This window comes from Pseudopodoces humilis, chromosome 1 (genome assembly GCF_049639895.1).
Source record: "Pseudopodoces humilis isolate 2021_Gansu_Grassland_sample_001 chromosome 1, ASM4963989v1, whole genome shotgun sequence".
Taxonomy (NCBI): domain Eukaryota; kingdom Metazoa; phylum Chordata; class Aves; order Passeriformes; family Paridae; genus Pseudopodoces; species Pseudopodoces humilis.
In genome coordinates this window covers 33,436,895-33,450,260 of record NC_142200.1, presented here as the reverse complement: position 1 = coordinate 33,450,260, position 13,366 = coordinate 33,436,895, and the positions used below count along the sequence as shown (strand labels likewise).

General features: G+C 35.6%; 1 protein-coding gene across 4 annotated transcripts in view; it reads left to right on the top strand.

Moving 5' to 3' along the window:
* Nucleotides 1–13,366, top strand: part of PREX2 (phosphatidylinositol-3,4,5-trisphosphate dependent Rac exchange factor 2) — a 169,624-nt gene that overhangs the window by 61,634 nt on the left and 94,624 nt on the right. For all 4 annotated transcript variants that reach the window (XM_014255924.2, XM_014255930.2, XM_005517107.3 and 1 more), the window contains exons 9-11: nucleotides 6,524–6,673; nucleotides 9,302–9,446; nucleotides 10,697–10,797. In XM_014255924.2, coding sequence (XP_014111399.1) covers nucleotides 6,524–6,673; nucleotides 9,302–9,446; nucleotides 10,697–10,797 — 396 coding nt within the window. The remainder of the gene's footprint in view (nucleotides 1–6,523; nucleotides 6,674–9,301; nucleotides 9,447–10,696; nucleotides 10,798–13,366) is intronic.

Below are 13,366 nucleotides of genomic sequence, written 5' to 3'. Positions count from 1 at the left end.
ATATCTTTAGGGATATAAGCTGTAAGATTACTTGAAATTTTCCTGACATACATCAGTAAAGTGAAAACCCAAAGTATTCCTAGACATGTCAATTTTTGTTTTAGAAACTTGAGTTTAAACTTTGAGCTTATCAGTAATTACTTTTCCTTGCAATTATAGCATTTTGGGCTTTTTCAATGTAAAGCTAAAGAAAAATAGCAGTATGTGAAACTTGCAGTGGCATTGCAAATATATAAGCCTGGAGGGAATTTCTGTGAGTTATATATTGCTTCTCCTGATATTTTAAAATAGTGTTAGGTTTTTCCTCTACTATGGGTTCCAAGCATTTCTCAATGCAGTTTTGTTCTAAAATTAAGAATTAATAACAATGATTTTACTTTTAAGTAAGATTCATAGGAATTGAATATTTATTTTGAACTAGGATTTTTTTCTTCTATTCTTGAGTTCCTTGTGTTCAATATAGTTTGCTCACTTCTTGTTTTACAGTAGAATTGACTTGGATAACTAATTGACTATTGTTCTTATTGCAACAAAATAGTTTATTGGAAGAATTTTGTCTTTTCCTCCATCTCAAATTTTAAAGTCTTTCAACCTTTTTTCATGTGTTGTGTTTTTATTTTATTTCTTATTTTATAATTTTATTTTTGTCCTTTGGATTTTGTTTTTTGATCAGTTTGCTTCCATCTCTTGTCATTCACATTCAATTTTATAAAGAAAAAACATTAATAAATGCCTGAAATTCATAACTGAAGTGTCTAGAGCTGAAATTTTACTGCTGCCAGACTAATTACTGTAGTGCTGCAACATGGGATGTCTGCTCCTAATCCCAGAATTTTCTGAGAGCATTATTTTTCAGTCCTTTCATTTGTGTTCCAGATATATTTATATGTATAGGTATTATATAATTAAATAGTTATATATATTTATATATGTATACACTGTATTAATGTTTGAGAGTAGGCTTGATAATTACTTTCTTTTCTGTAGTGAATTTTATCTTACCATTTCTGCAATTTGTTAAGCATTCAGAATTCACATCTTGTTCCCCTAAGCTCTTACAATGCTTCTTGACTTGGTTCCATGAACAATGTTACCACTGAACCATTTAAGCTATTGATAAAAGTGGTGAAAAATGCTGAACATAAGGTAGAGCACTGTGGTGTCAGACTTGATTCATTGTCTTTGCTTACCAGACATTTTTTTGTAAGAACTCCTTGACATCTGTTTTGGGTTATGTCCTTCACCAGGCCCACTGATCTAGTTAGTGATTTCAAGCTATCCATGGGTACACTGCAGTGAATTTTTTCAAGCCTCTATGAGCTAAATATATTTTACTCAATATTCTTTACCCTGCTATTCCCCTTTTCCAGCCTGTATCCCTGCCCAATGCTTAGCTTTATTTGTATAAAATCTCAGTATTTTGTTTATGCAAAAAAGACAGTTGATTATTTCAGTCTTTCCTGTCATGTACTGTTTGACTTTCATTTATTTTCTTTCATCTTCTTAAATATGCTTTAGAAATAAAAGGAAGTTTCCCTGTTTGCATCATGTCACTTTCTAAGACAGCATCTCTTTGCTTGTGAGTACCCAGAGGATTATATCCACCATCTTCTTCCTGATGAATATTCCAATAATGCTATTCATCTTTATGCTATACTATTCATCTTTATCTGATTCCTTCTCATATATTTGTCATGTGTTTAGTGCTGGATTTAGAAAATGTTTCTTTGATCCTCTATCTGTCCTACCTTTCTTCATTTACTTGTTCTAGCTATTCATCCTTGGTCTTTTTCACATTGTTCATTTTCCTTCCTGCCTGTTTGTTTTCTTCCTTAGTGAATCTTCATTTATAATGTGGCTAAGCACAAATAGTCTTCCTCTATGCTCCAGACACCAGTTGTCCAATTTCCTTCAGCCACGGAAATTTTGCTACCGTCCCCATTTCCTATAGCCTTGCGCCCAATCCTGGAGGATTCATGATTCCTTTCCCCTTGTTCTGGGAGCCATATCAGATCTTGTCACTTTTATAAACACATTATTTCCAAGCTCCATATTCCTTTCCACACTTCTGTGACATCATTAATAGTTTGGTTAGTCTGATTTCTAACTTATTAGAGTTGGTGGATACTTAATCCCTGAAAGCATTTGAGGTAAGATTGGATGGAGCTCTGAGCAACCTGATCAAGCTGAAAATGTTCATTGCAGGCTATTTCTAAGGGCCTTTCCAACCCAAACCGTGCTATGATTCTTCTTATCTATATTTTCCCCTTATCACCATATTTTCTGGTTTTTCCATTTCAGTTTTTCCAATATCCCGAAATTTATTTTTCCTTGTAATTACTGCTATTTCTTCCCTCTCTCCTTTGGTTCTCTTTGAAATATGGAAATTCCTGTGTTAATTTCCTGGACTATGAAGTCTTTCTGCCTTTTTCTTGTCATCCTCCCCTATTTTTTATTTAAGTCTACCTGCTCTTTTCCTTCCTTGTGAGTCTTCTATATTCCCTCCCCTCACACAGATATTTTTTTCTTTCACTCAGATCATGATGTTCTTCTTTAACCTTCATCTGTTCTGCTTTCTTTACTGTTCTCATTTGTTACACCCAGATGTCTTGTTCTCGTCCCCTGTAGTCATCTATGTTTGAACTGTAACCCAGTACTGTTCTGCAGCTTTCTTTCTGTGTCATTGCATTCCCAAGAGGAATAATATAGTTATCCTAGTGTCACTCACATTGGCTTTGCACGTGCTTTTTTTGGTATTGTATTATTTTATTCTCTTTAATCATCTATTACCTATCAATTTATGTAACTCCTAATTTAGAGTGGAAGCTTTGGGTGCAGAGTTTATTTTCATATTTTCAACATATTTTCATATCTCTGCAGGACTCTTTGTCATGCACCCCAGGTGGATCTCTTTATAGACATTAAAGACTATTGAGTCTAGATGATACTTCTGATACTTCCACAGTTCCTCACTGCAGATTTTGGGATCCCCTGCTCACGTTATATAAGGAGCCATGGAGCTCCAGGGAACAGGGCAACTGAGAGTATTTGCTCTCAGCATTGGTAGATGTAGGAATGTAGTCTTTGTTGTTTGTGAGTAGAGCATAGAAATAGCAAAACAGATTCCCAGTGTGGTTTATTATCATGCTAATGACATGCCTACAGAAATTAACAAAGCTTTTTCTGAAAAGCAATTTTTCTTTGATGAAATTAGACCTTGGCTGAGGAGTACAGTTGGTGTAAGCTTTCTTGTTTTCATTTCAGCACCATGAAGCACCCTGCTTTTTCTTGATTGCACTGATTAAAGTGGAATGCATATTACTTATCAGGGCAGTCTATTTATGATCTTAAAATAATGTGGCTACACAATCACCTGCAAGTATTAGAAAATTGATTTTATGGTAATCGTATTCTTTTCTCAGTACCAGTTTCTAAAATGCAGTTTTGAGAGAAAAATACATTTCTAAAAGGATTCACCAGTTATTAAGTGAATGCTACTTAGTTTATGAAGAAAAGCACTTGAGACTTAGGAAATACCAGATTTATGTTTGCCTCTAGTATAGTAGTTCTGTCCTCTCTAGTCTTGGAATGAGGCATGATATAAAAAAAACACAATATGATAAAAGTAGCTGGAAACTACTTCAAAAAGTATGCATGGAGGATGGCAGATGATATTGTGCAGCAATTATTTCCTTGGTATTTCTGAGCACTGATGGTCCTAAGAACCTCTAAGAAACTTAAAAGAATTTAAATACAGAGACTTTCATAAGGGAAGAAGAAAATTCTTTTGTGTATAGCTGCAACAAATTGCTTCTTATGCATCACTCTTTGAACAATATATTGTAGTTCAAATTACAAGCTTTAATGTATTACCAAGTCATGTTAAAAGATGATGTAATCTTTCAACACCTTTCCTAGGCAAGTTGTAGTTTTAATGATTTGTTGATCCTGCTTGTTCAGACTTTGCATGGAGCAAACAGCAGTCTTGTGCTCTTCTTCCTTCTGTAACCATTATGTCAGGTTTGCAAGTTATTTGTTTAGCCAGACTGGCAGCTGTGATTGCATTGATGTGAAGAGTGTGCATATGTGCAGAGCAGCTGGTCAGTCCAGACATGCACACCTCCTGGCTGGCCAGCGGCTCTTGACCAATTTTTGCCCAACATCCAGTCCAAAGAAGGTAGGAGTTTATATGGGATAACAGTGTAATGCTGAGCTGCTCTTGCCTATGGACATGGGTGTATGGGGAGAACAAAGTGCTCTTGGCAGCCTTGGAGAATTCTGGGAGTTGCTCCCCTTCTTGGAGAGTGTGAAGAGCAAAGCAGAAAGCAGATGTGTTGCAGTTAGGAACAGGGGCTGAAGTCAGAGTGGCCATCACAGCAGTGCGTTACTACAGCAAAGCTGGGCACATTTGCTGCACATTTTCATCCACCTGAGCTCAGTGCCCTCATTAGGCAGTCACAGTACCTAGCTTAGTGATGGGGCTTTTCCCAGGATTCTGTGAATTTGTGGTGGAATGAGGTGAGTGTGGTCAAACAGCCAGGGTACTCCTGGCCCTGCAGTTACAAATCCTCAGATGCCAAGGAAGCTGCATATTTAATAAGTCATCTCTACATTGAGAGTCATCTCTACATCAAGTTTCTGGACACATCATTTTTTATGAATTAAGCTACTAAGTCAACATCAAATTTTTGTCTGAAGTGGGAGGATCTAAATCCATTTATGAGTTTGAGTCTTCATTTTTGATTTTCTTTTTGGCCACAATTTTAACTGCTATGGTTCAGTGCTCTAGTAATCATTTCCCTACACAACATGTCTTGTGATGATAGACATACAGTAACAAAGACTACAGGAAAATTATGATCCTGTAGTTTTATGTGTATGCACCTCTAACTTAATAAATGAACAAAGGAACTTCCACTTCCTCCAGTAATGCTTCTGCCTCTGATCTCCAAGGGTCTGCAGCCTGTCAGTTGAGAGTTTCTGTCTGAGACTTATTTCTTGTCCTTGACTTTTGGGTCTGATTTTCTAAGAGTACATGAATAGTATGAAGGGTAGTTTTCAAGAAACAATGTTTTTAAAGAAACAAATGATACTATGCATAGGCTATAAAAATATGATAAATAGCTAAGTGGCATAAACATGATGTTGGAAAAATGACTTCATTTTTTCCCCTATCATAGACTTTCTTGCACTTTTTTTATGTACTTTGAGTACTAGAAACTTCTGTTGGTTTAGAAATTAGCCATCAGTCTCATGATTTTCTAGTAGTTCCTGACATTCCCCAGCCCAGTACACAAAGCTTGGCTTCTTTCCATCTAATTAAAATGCAAAGTTATTGAAAGGATACTAGCATGTCTGCTGAGATTTATGATAAATCTTAGCAAGCATTTCAGCAAGGGTTTCAGTTTCAGAAAGTCTCATCTCATCATAAAAAATAGGGCTGAACAACTATCTACTAAAGGAAAAGCTGCATAGTTATTGAACTAGTTCAGGGTTGGCCTCAGGACTTTTTTGCTGCTTAATGAAAGTTTGTGGTGAGAAAATACTGACCTTTGATTTTTCTTAATGTTTTGTATTGTAGTTGCTAGCTCTAGTTTTTTAGTCTGTGTTTTATGAAAAAAAAGATTATTTCTTATCAGAAGGCATCTATGCCTCACTAATTTTCCCAGGAAATTAATGTAATCCTAGTGAAGGTTAGTTAGGGGGTTAGGTTAGGGATTTCTGAATGAGATTTATGGACTAGCATGGTAAAATCAATTTCTATGGAAGTAAATATAAAGTAATAAGTAGTAAATAGTTTGATTTCTATAGCATAGATATTTTTACATGTTAAATGTCAGTTCTAGTTCTCTAAGAAGATTATCAACCCTTACCTTTCATAATGTGCCTATTGAACATAAAGCTGTTAGGAACAAATTTCAGGAGTTATGCATTTGGGTTTAAATGAGAAACATCTTTATTATATTTCAGTTTGTTTAAACTAGTAAGGGTAGATATTTGCTTATTCAGGTAACCAATAAAGATACACCAAATATCTCTGTGATATTTGATTTTGTGATATGTGCTATTGTGAAATTGAAATTGTATTCCCCCCCGTTATATTTAGTCTTTTTTTACACTTAATAGTAAATCAGTCAGTCAACACAGGTACTCTGAAAAATTTAAGGGGCAAAAGCATAATACTGTTTGTTTAAGGAATTACTTATTACAGTTTAACACAAAAGTACTCTTAGTAGCATTATCTTTTCTTTTAACAGGACTCTGCCTGTTTTAGTGTCGACTTTATACCTTCTTCCATATGCTAGGCAATTCTCTGTTACACTTTACAAAGGACACTATTTACTAAAAGTATTATTAAGTTATAACATAGTTCACAGTGGCACAGATAACTTTAAATTAATCTTTATTCTTCTGTATTTTCTGGGCTTTTATGTGTGGTGATAAGTTTTTAGTAATTGTGACAACTATTGCTATTGCTTTTTTTGAGAGTTGGTGCTCTTTAAGCAATTTTATCTGTTCCCAGCTGACTACCACAGCAGTGGCCACACTGTTATTAATGGCTGGAAGATCCACAACACAGCAAAGAATAAATGGTTTGTATGCATGGCAAAGACCCCTGAAGAGAAGCAAGAATGGCTGGAAGCTATTTTGAAAGAGCGAGAGAGAAGAAAAGGTAGGTCAATAAACTTCCTTGCGTTACTCTGCCAGAAAGCCATACTGTATTTTTATGTTCAGATATAAAGCAAAACCAGCTGGTAGGCAAACTTGTGGTGTCAGGTTCAGCTGAAGATTTATGAATACCAGTCTGGGAAAAATGAATCAAACTTGTACTGGGAAGGGCATAATGTCTTGAATCATATATGCTGGTGGTAAGTGCTGTTTGGGAAATGGGGAGATGATTTAGTCTCTGATTTTGCAGCTTATCCTCAACCAGCATAAATTGTCATAAATCCATTAATACCTGTGTATAATCATGGTTTGTGGTCTCTGAGAGTCTATCCTAAATGCCTTGTGGGATTTGTATGCACTGATTTCCTTTGTGACTGGCCATTTGAATCACCAAAATGAGCAGGCTTTCTGTGTTGGATCTTAATGCAGATGATCCAAACTGAAATGGTACACAACACATTCACAACTCCACCCTGGATGTATTGTCTCCTATCCAAGAAAGTAATCACCATTTCCAATCACTTTTGGAAAACCACTCTCTTTCTAAGTAACTGAATTAAGGTGGAAGAATACTTGGTTGAAATATAATCCTGATCTCAAATGTGACCACAAAAAACTTCATGTGTTCAAGGTGAAACCAGCACAAAGTAGAAGCAGGGAAAGTTGTTACATCATCATTTTCTGGAGCTAATTTCATTTGCAAGCTCAAATATCCTAATTAGTAATGTTATTTGGAGCCTTGATATTGAAGGAAAACATGAGGTTGTATTTAGATCTGTGATTCTTTTCCTGATTTTTGTAGATTTTCAATGCCTGTTGTAGTAACTGTTGGTTTGTGCCTCTGTTGTAGATGGGCACTAACAATATTTTCTTTTAAAGCTGAATACTGAATTTTCTAGAATCTGTTGTAGGACCAGAGTTTTGAGGAGGGTGTCTTAGCACAGGCTAATGAGTAGTGTCATCAAATTTGTAGCAGAAAAACTAAAAAGATACTCTAGATGTCTAAACTCTCAACACTTAAAATATGAAAAATGTTTAAAAAAATGAAAAAGCGATGTGGTCGACTTGGTGCCAAATACAAAAAAAAAACCCTCAGATTTGTCTGTTTCTGAATAGGACCTTGTGTGGAACTGATTAAAATGTTTTCAGTAAATCTTACTTCTCTGTTTAGTTTCATGTCTCCCTTAGGTTTTTGATGCTTTAGGTAAGGAGTACAAAGAGTAAGTAGTAGTATTTTATGTTGATGAATTCTTACTATTTCACACTAATCAACTGAGCAGCTGGTAGTTGAAATGGGTTGGAGCTAAACTTTGCCAAGCTGGAGATGTGAGGTAGCCATCCCAAAGCCAATACATGTCTTAGGATTTTAGCATCCTATGATTTGTGGAAGCTTTCAGGTCCTGATGCTCACAGTGGGTTTTCCACCAAAGAGACAATGATGAAATGAGGAGGAGATAAAACACACCAAGATTCAGATTGCAACACAGCTTTATCAAAAACCAAATGAGTTGGAGGACTCAGAGATTCAATGGACTGAGAGAAACAAAACCTGTACTTTTACTTGGAATCCATGCAGCAGAAGCTGAACAAAATGGAGACAATGCCCTGAATTAAGTGACTTAGCAGAGTTTTCAGCTTTTATAATAAAATTATAAACTAGGACCACTTCAGAGCTGGTATTTGCTTGCTAGGGGAAATCAAGATGTATTGGAAACTTTTTGCAGAAATTTTTTGTCAGTTTGGTGGCTTTCCTTTTAACACCTGAGGTATTCAGCAAGTTAGAAATTTATTTCAAAGGTGGTCATCTTTAAGACTGATGATGGTGTGATGACCTTATTTGAAAAGTCGATACAAATAACAACATCAACATCCTATAAGCTACAGAAGTGTTATATTAGTTAAATTTTTTTTTCCCTGAGGTACTCCAAGTTTAATTTCTTTGTGTGACATCACCACTATCTGGTTCATGGATAATGAGAGACAATCCTTATTCAATACTTAGTGCCCAGTACTACTGTTAGCTTCTTCTCATGACAGACATATTCCTTCAGGCTTTATTTTCAGAACCAAAGAAATACCAGGCCCTTACTCAGATGGAATATCATAGAATGACTTGGGGCGAAGTGGGCCATAAAGATCTTTTAGTTCCAACTCCCCTGCCAAGCCTAAATGCTTTTGTGGAAAAGGGGTGAATTATCTATGTGAAACTAGCACATGTATACCTGATAGCTTGTTACTACTATTAACTGGAAATTTGAAAAATATTACTTTAAGTGAAGATCTTTTTATTATCATATGGTAAGATCAAAACCAAGGCCCTTTATTTTAAACTTGTGAAGACATGATTTGTCCCTTGCAAATGTTCATATACTGAAGTCAGTTATTACTACAAAATAAGTGGTGATATTGATGGAGTAACAATTTAACTTCCCTGTGAGAAAAATATCTTTTGGTTATGCTTTATGAAGATCAGATGTTCATGGTTTAACTCAGTCGTGAGAAAATAATGAAAAATGGTTCTTTAACTTTTTTTTTTTGTATGTAAAATATCAGTATTGCTTCTCCATTTCAGGGAAGATACTGAAAGATAATGGCAATATCACTTCATAAAATGTTAATGCATTTTTGGCAGGTTTAAAATTGGGCATGGAACAGGACACTTGGGTGATGATCTCTGAGCAAGGAGAAAGATTGTACAAAATGATGTGCAAACAAGGGAATCTCATCAAAGACAGGAAGAGGAAATTAACCACTTTTCCCAAATGCTTTCTTGGAAGGTATTATATGCATTTGATAGCATGAATTCTTGCCATCTAAACCCACATTTTAAATCTTCTTTGGGATTCTGTAGAAACCACATTTCATTTGTAATGTCTGTTAGGCCTATTTGCCTCACAGAACTTAGCCAGAATGTAAAATGGTCTGCCTGAAATTTATGAATGTGTACTCATCTTGCAAAGTAGTTCTATTAAAGAGACAAGGCTGCAAAGGGCATGATGAAAATATGGAAATGCATCAAGTGAATTAGTTTCTCCCAAGAAATAATTCCCAGCTTGTTTAATGTATTTTGTCTTTGTAATGACTAGTTTGGAGTGTAAAATTTTATTTATTACACCTAAGTAATCTTTGTCTCTTAAAACAGTCCCTGTCTTCCTCTTGCTTGAAGGTCAGGAGCAGAGTTACTGAATAAGGTTTACACATTTAAATTATCAGGAAGATCTTCAAAATGCCTTATTGTACCTATGGCTTGAGAAGACTGAAAGAGAAATGGATGCCCTAAAAATGTGTATATGAAAAAAAATTTTTTTTGGGAGACAGAAGGGTTATCACTTATTTCATTTGACCATGAGATAAGAAGTATGAAAGCTTACGACCCTAAGTTAAGTGTGAAAAGCATTTTTATAAAATAGAGTGCTTTGCACAAAAAAGTTGTTGAGAAAATACCACTGGGTTCAAAAAGGGAAATTAAACTTGGGAAATTCTTATGCACTGTCAAAAGTGACACAGTTGAAGAGAAGTGAAATCAGAATTAAGATTAATTATTAGATAATTAATTATGGTGGAATCATGTTTCCTCAGTGAAGTTGCTGGATGCAGATGAAGAACACACTCATGGTGAGGAGCTATTTAAATCTACCATCAAATGGCTTCTTTTCAGTGGCATCTTTGGACTGAACTGTTCTGAAGGATGCTTCTGCTGGCCCCAGGGTCACCAGTTAAAACCCATGAATGTGAAGGTTGCACTACCTTGTTGCACTTTTCTTTTGATTTGTAAAGTGCACATCTTATGTGCTATGGATTAATTTCTGAGCAGAAAAGATATCTCAGGGGAAACCATGTGTGGTTATGTTAAAATAATAGAAAAGCTGTAAAGACTGAGTGTTTTCAAAGGCGGCATGACATTTAGAGGATCATTGGGCTAAAGAATCATTTAGGAGACTAGTAAGAAGCACTAGTCATGGAGAAGGACATGCAGTTGACCTGGTGATATGAGATGTAAAGTTTGTTTTCTGTATCTGCTTTTCAGTGAATTTGTGTCCTGGCTGTTGGAAATTGGAGAAATACACAAATCTGAAGAAGGTGTCCATCTTGGCCAAGCTTTACTAGAGAATGGCATTATTCACCATGGTAAATATAGTTAGTTTTAACTTACTTGTTTTCTAAGTAATTGTAACTAGAATGGACTTAATTTTGTTTGAAAACACAAGACAGCTTGTTGAATCTGCATTATATCCTTGCAGGGGCCTCATGGGGCTGTTGCCCATGTCCATAGCAGATTTACTGGGAAAGGCTCCACTGATTTAATCAGATTTCCTCTGTGCTGTTGGGATCACAACATCAGGAAAAGGGACCTAGAGAAACATTACCGTTCTCTTGTAGGCAAAAAGAAATTCTGGGGAAACACAGAACAGTACACTGCTTGTAAGGATTCTAATCTTTATTAAGGCCCTATTATTTTAGGGATAGGTGTTCAGCTAAGAATTCTACATGACAGTGAGTCACAGCTGGTTGTTTTGATAAATGTGGCTGCTCATCTGTTAGATCTTACAAGTGGAGATGATGAATCTGTAATCCAACAGTTTAATCTTCTGAATTTTAAGGCCTTCACTACATTTTATCATTACTAAAATTGGTATTTTTTTATGCTGAAATTTGCAGTCAACTCTCTGCATTTAGCTCATTGTTGAGAGAAGTATCACTGAAAGGGTTAATTTTTTTAGCCAGTAAGAAGGTTTGATTTCTGCAGGTAATTTGCATTGGCAATATTTTTCTCTAACCAGGGCATGTTCTGATCTCTGTCATTATTACAAGGTATAGCCTAACAGGACCATATTAGTAAACTGGAGAAACTTCTGGTTTTGAAGCCATATTTTACAGAACCACATATGACAGCTACAGTCACTCAAAACAAAGCTGTCAAGGTAGTTACCATTTAATCATAAATCCAGGCTGTAAATTCAAATGGAATCTTTGATAATATAAATTTTAATACTTTTGTACTCCAGCCAGCAATGAATTTAATACTTAAGTTATTTGCAATGATTTTAGTGTCCTTGACTGGAAAGAAAGTGGGAGAAACAGTGCCACCGAGCTGTCTGTGTTTTAAACATATACAAAATAGGAGGAAAAATATTAAGGTTATTCATCAGTACCCATGTAGTCTTCATTTCTTTAATGTCAGTCTACATGATTTTCCTCCACCATCATTCAAATGTCAGATGCTATTATGTTTACTACACACACTGAATTGTTTTCAATGGAATGATTCTGTTGCCAGAGATTCTTCTCCTCATCTTGTAATTTATATCCTAAATACACCCATAGATTTTCTCAATGCAAAGTTAAATGAATATTGTGTAACTTCATGAGATAAAAAGGTAATTATATTAGAGCATAGAAATGTGAGCCAGACATGCTACTTTGAATAGTGAATCCAGCTGTGGTTCACTGAAAATAGCATTCCTAAAATAAAGTTGAATGAACCATCTGTTTTCACAGAGGGAGCAAGGGAGGAAGAACGTTTGGCTGTTATTTACATTGCAAATATTGTAGAGGCATTTGTTGAGAGTTTGCATATTCACTAGGCTGGCCATTATTGTCACTGTGCTGGAGCTCATTCTAGCAATGACAGAACCATGTTGTGATGGACATTGTTGTACTTCCTAATGTGTGAACCCTGGCAAGTAGAAGTTACTGCTTTTCCTTTTTTCCCCTTACACTTTTATGTAAGGGGAAAAATCTGTTTGTATGCTGCTATTTTAAATCTACCTGGTGGAATTCTCTGATATCTGGAATGACTGATACCAGTCAATGGAGTGAGGTACTTGATCCACTAGCTGCAGCTGATTAGAGGTGGAAGCCTTGTCTCAATGGATTAAGGAGCTTTGTAGTTACAAACAATCTGAATATCAGATAGTTTTAAAATGAATAGGTATTTATGTGGCTGTGCAGTTTCTTGGGCTGATGGAATGATCTGATCAGTTCCCTTTTCATAGCATGTGCCATATAAATATCTATCCCAGCATAAATGTGGCTACAGTGTTGGAAAAGACACACAAAACAACTTGGCCTTTCTTATTTTTGTGGTAATGCAGCTTTTTTGTGAGCTTAAGTGTTTGAAACCCATCATGTTCCAGCTCTGTGGAGTTACTGTCAGTTTCTGGTGCACTGTGTTAAGCTGGGACTGCAGAGACCAAGTGGTACTCATGTTCTGCAGAGGGCTTAGCCTACTCTGTTTGGCATGGGCATGCAAGAATGGAAAGCTTTGTCATCCTGGTTCCCTCCCAGTGCATCCCTGTAAGAGTGAAGAATAAACTGGTTTTAGGCAAAACTATCTTGATGGTGTTTTTTAATTTTTGGAACTTGCTGGTTATAAAGAACTCTTTTTATATGTTAATCTATTGGAATACATTATTTTTCTTCAACAGCAGGAATATTTTTTAATTATAAAGCTAGAAGACATATTTTTTTCATAGTTAAATGATCACAATCAATTAAAAGTCACTTCAATACTTACATTAGGCATTATATGTGAAAATTTCATGTATTTAGATGCAATGATACATAAAAGAGCTTAGGAATTATTCTGAATAATCATCTTAGTGTAAACCATCAATTCTAGGCAACAGGAATAATGTCCTGGGCTTTACTATTAGTAGGTATATCAAATGCAGGTAGAGATGTTATTTTGCTCTTG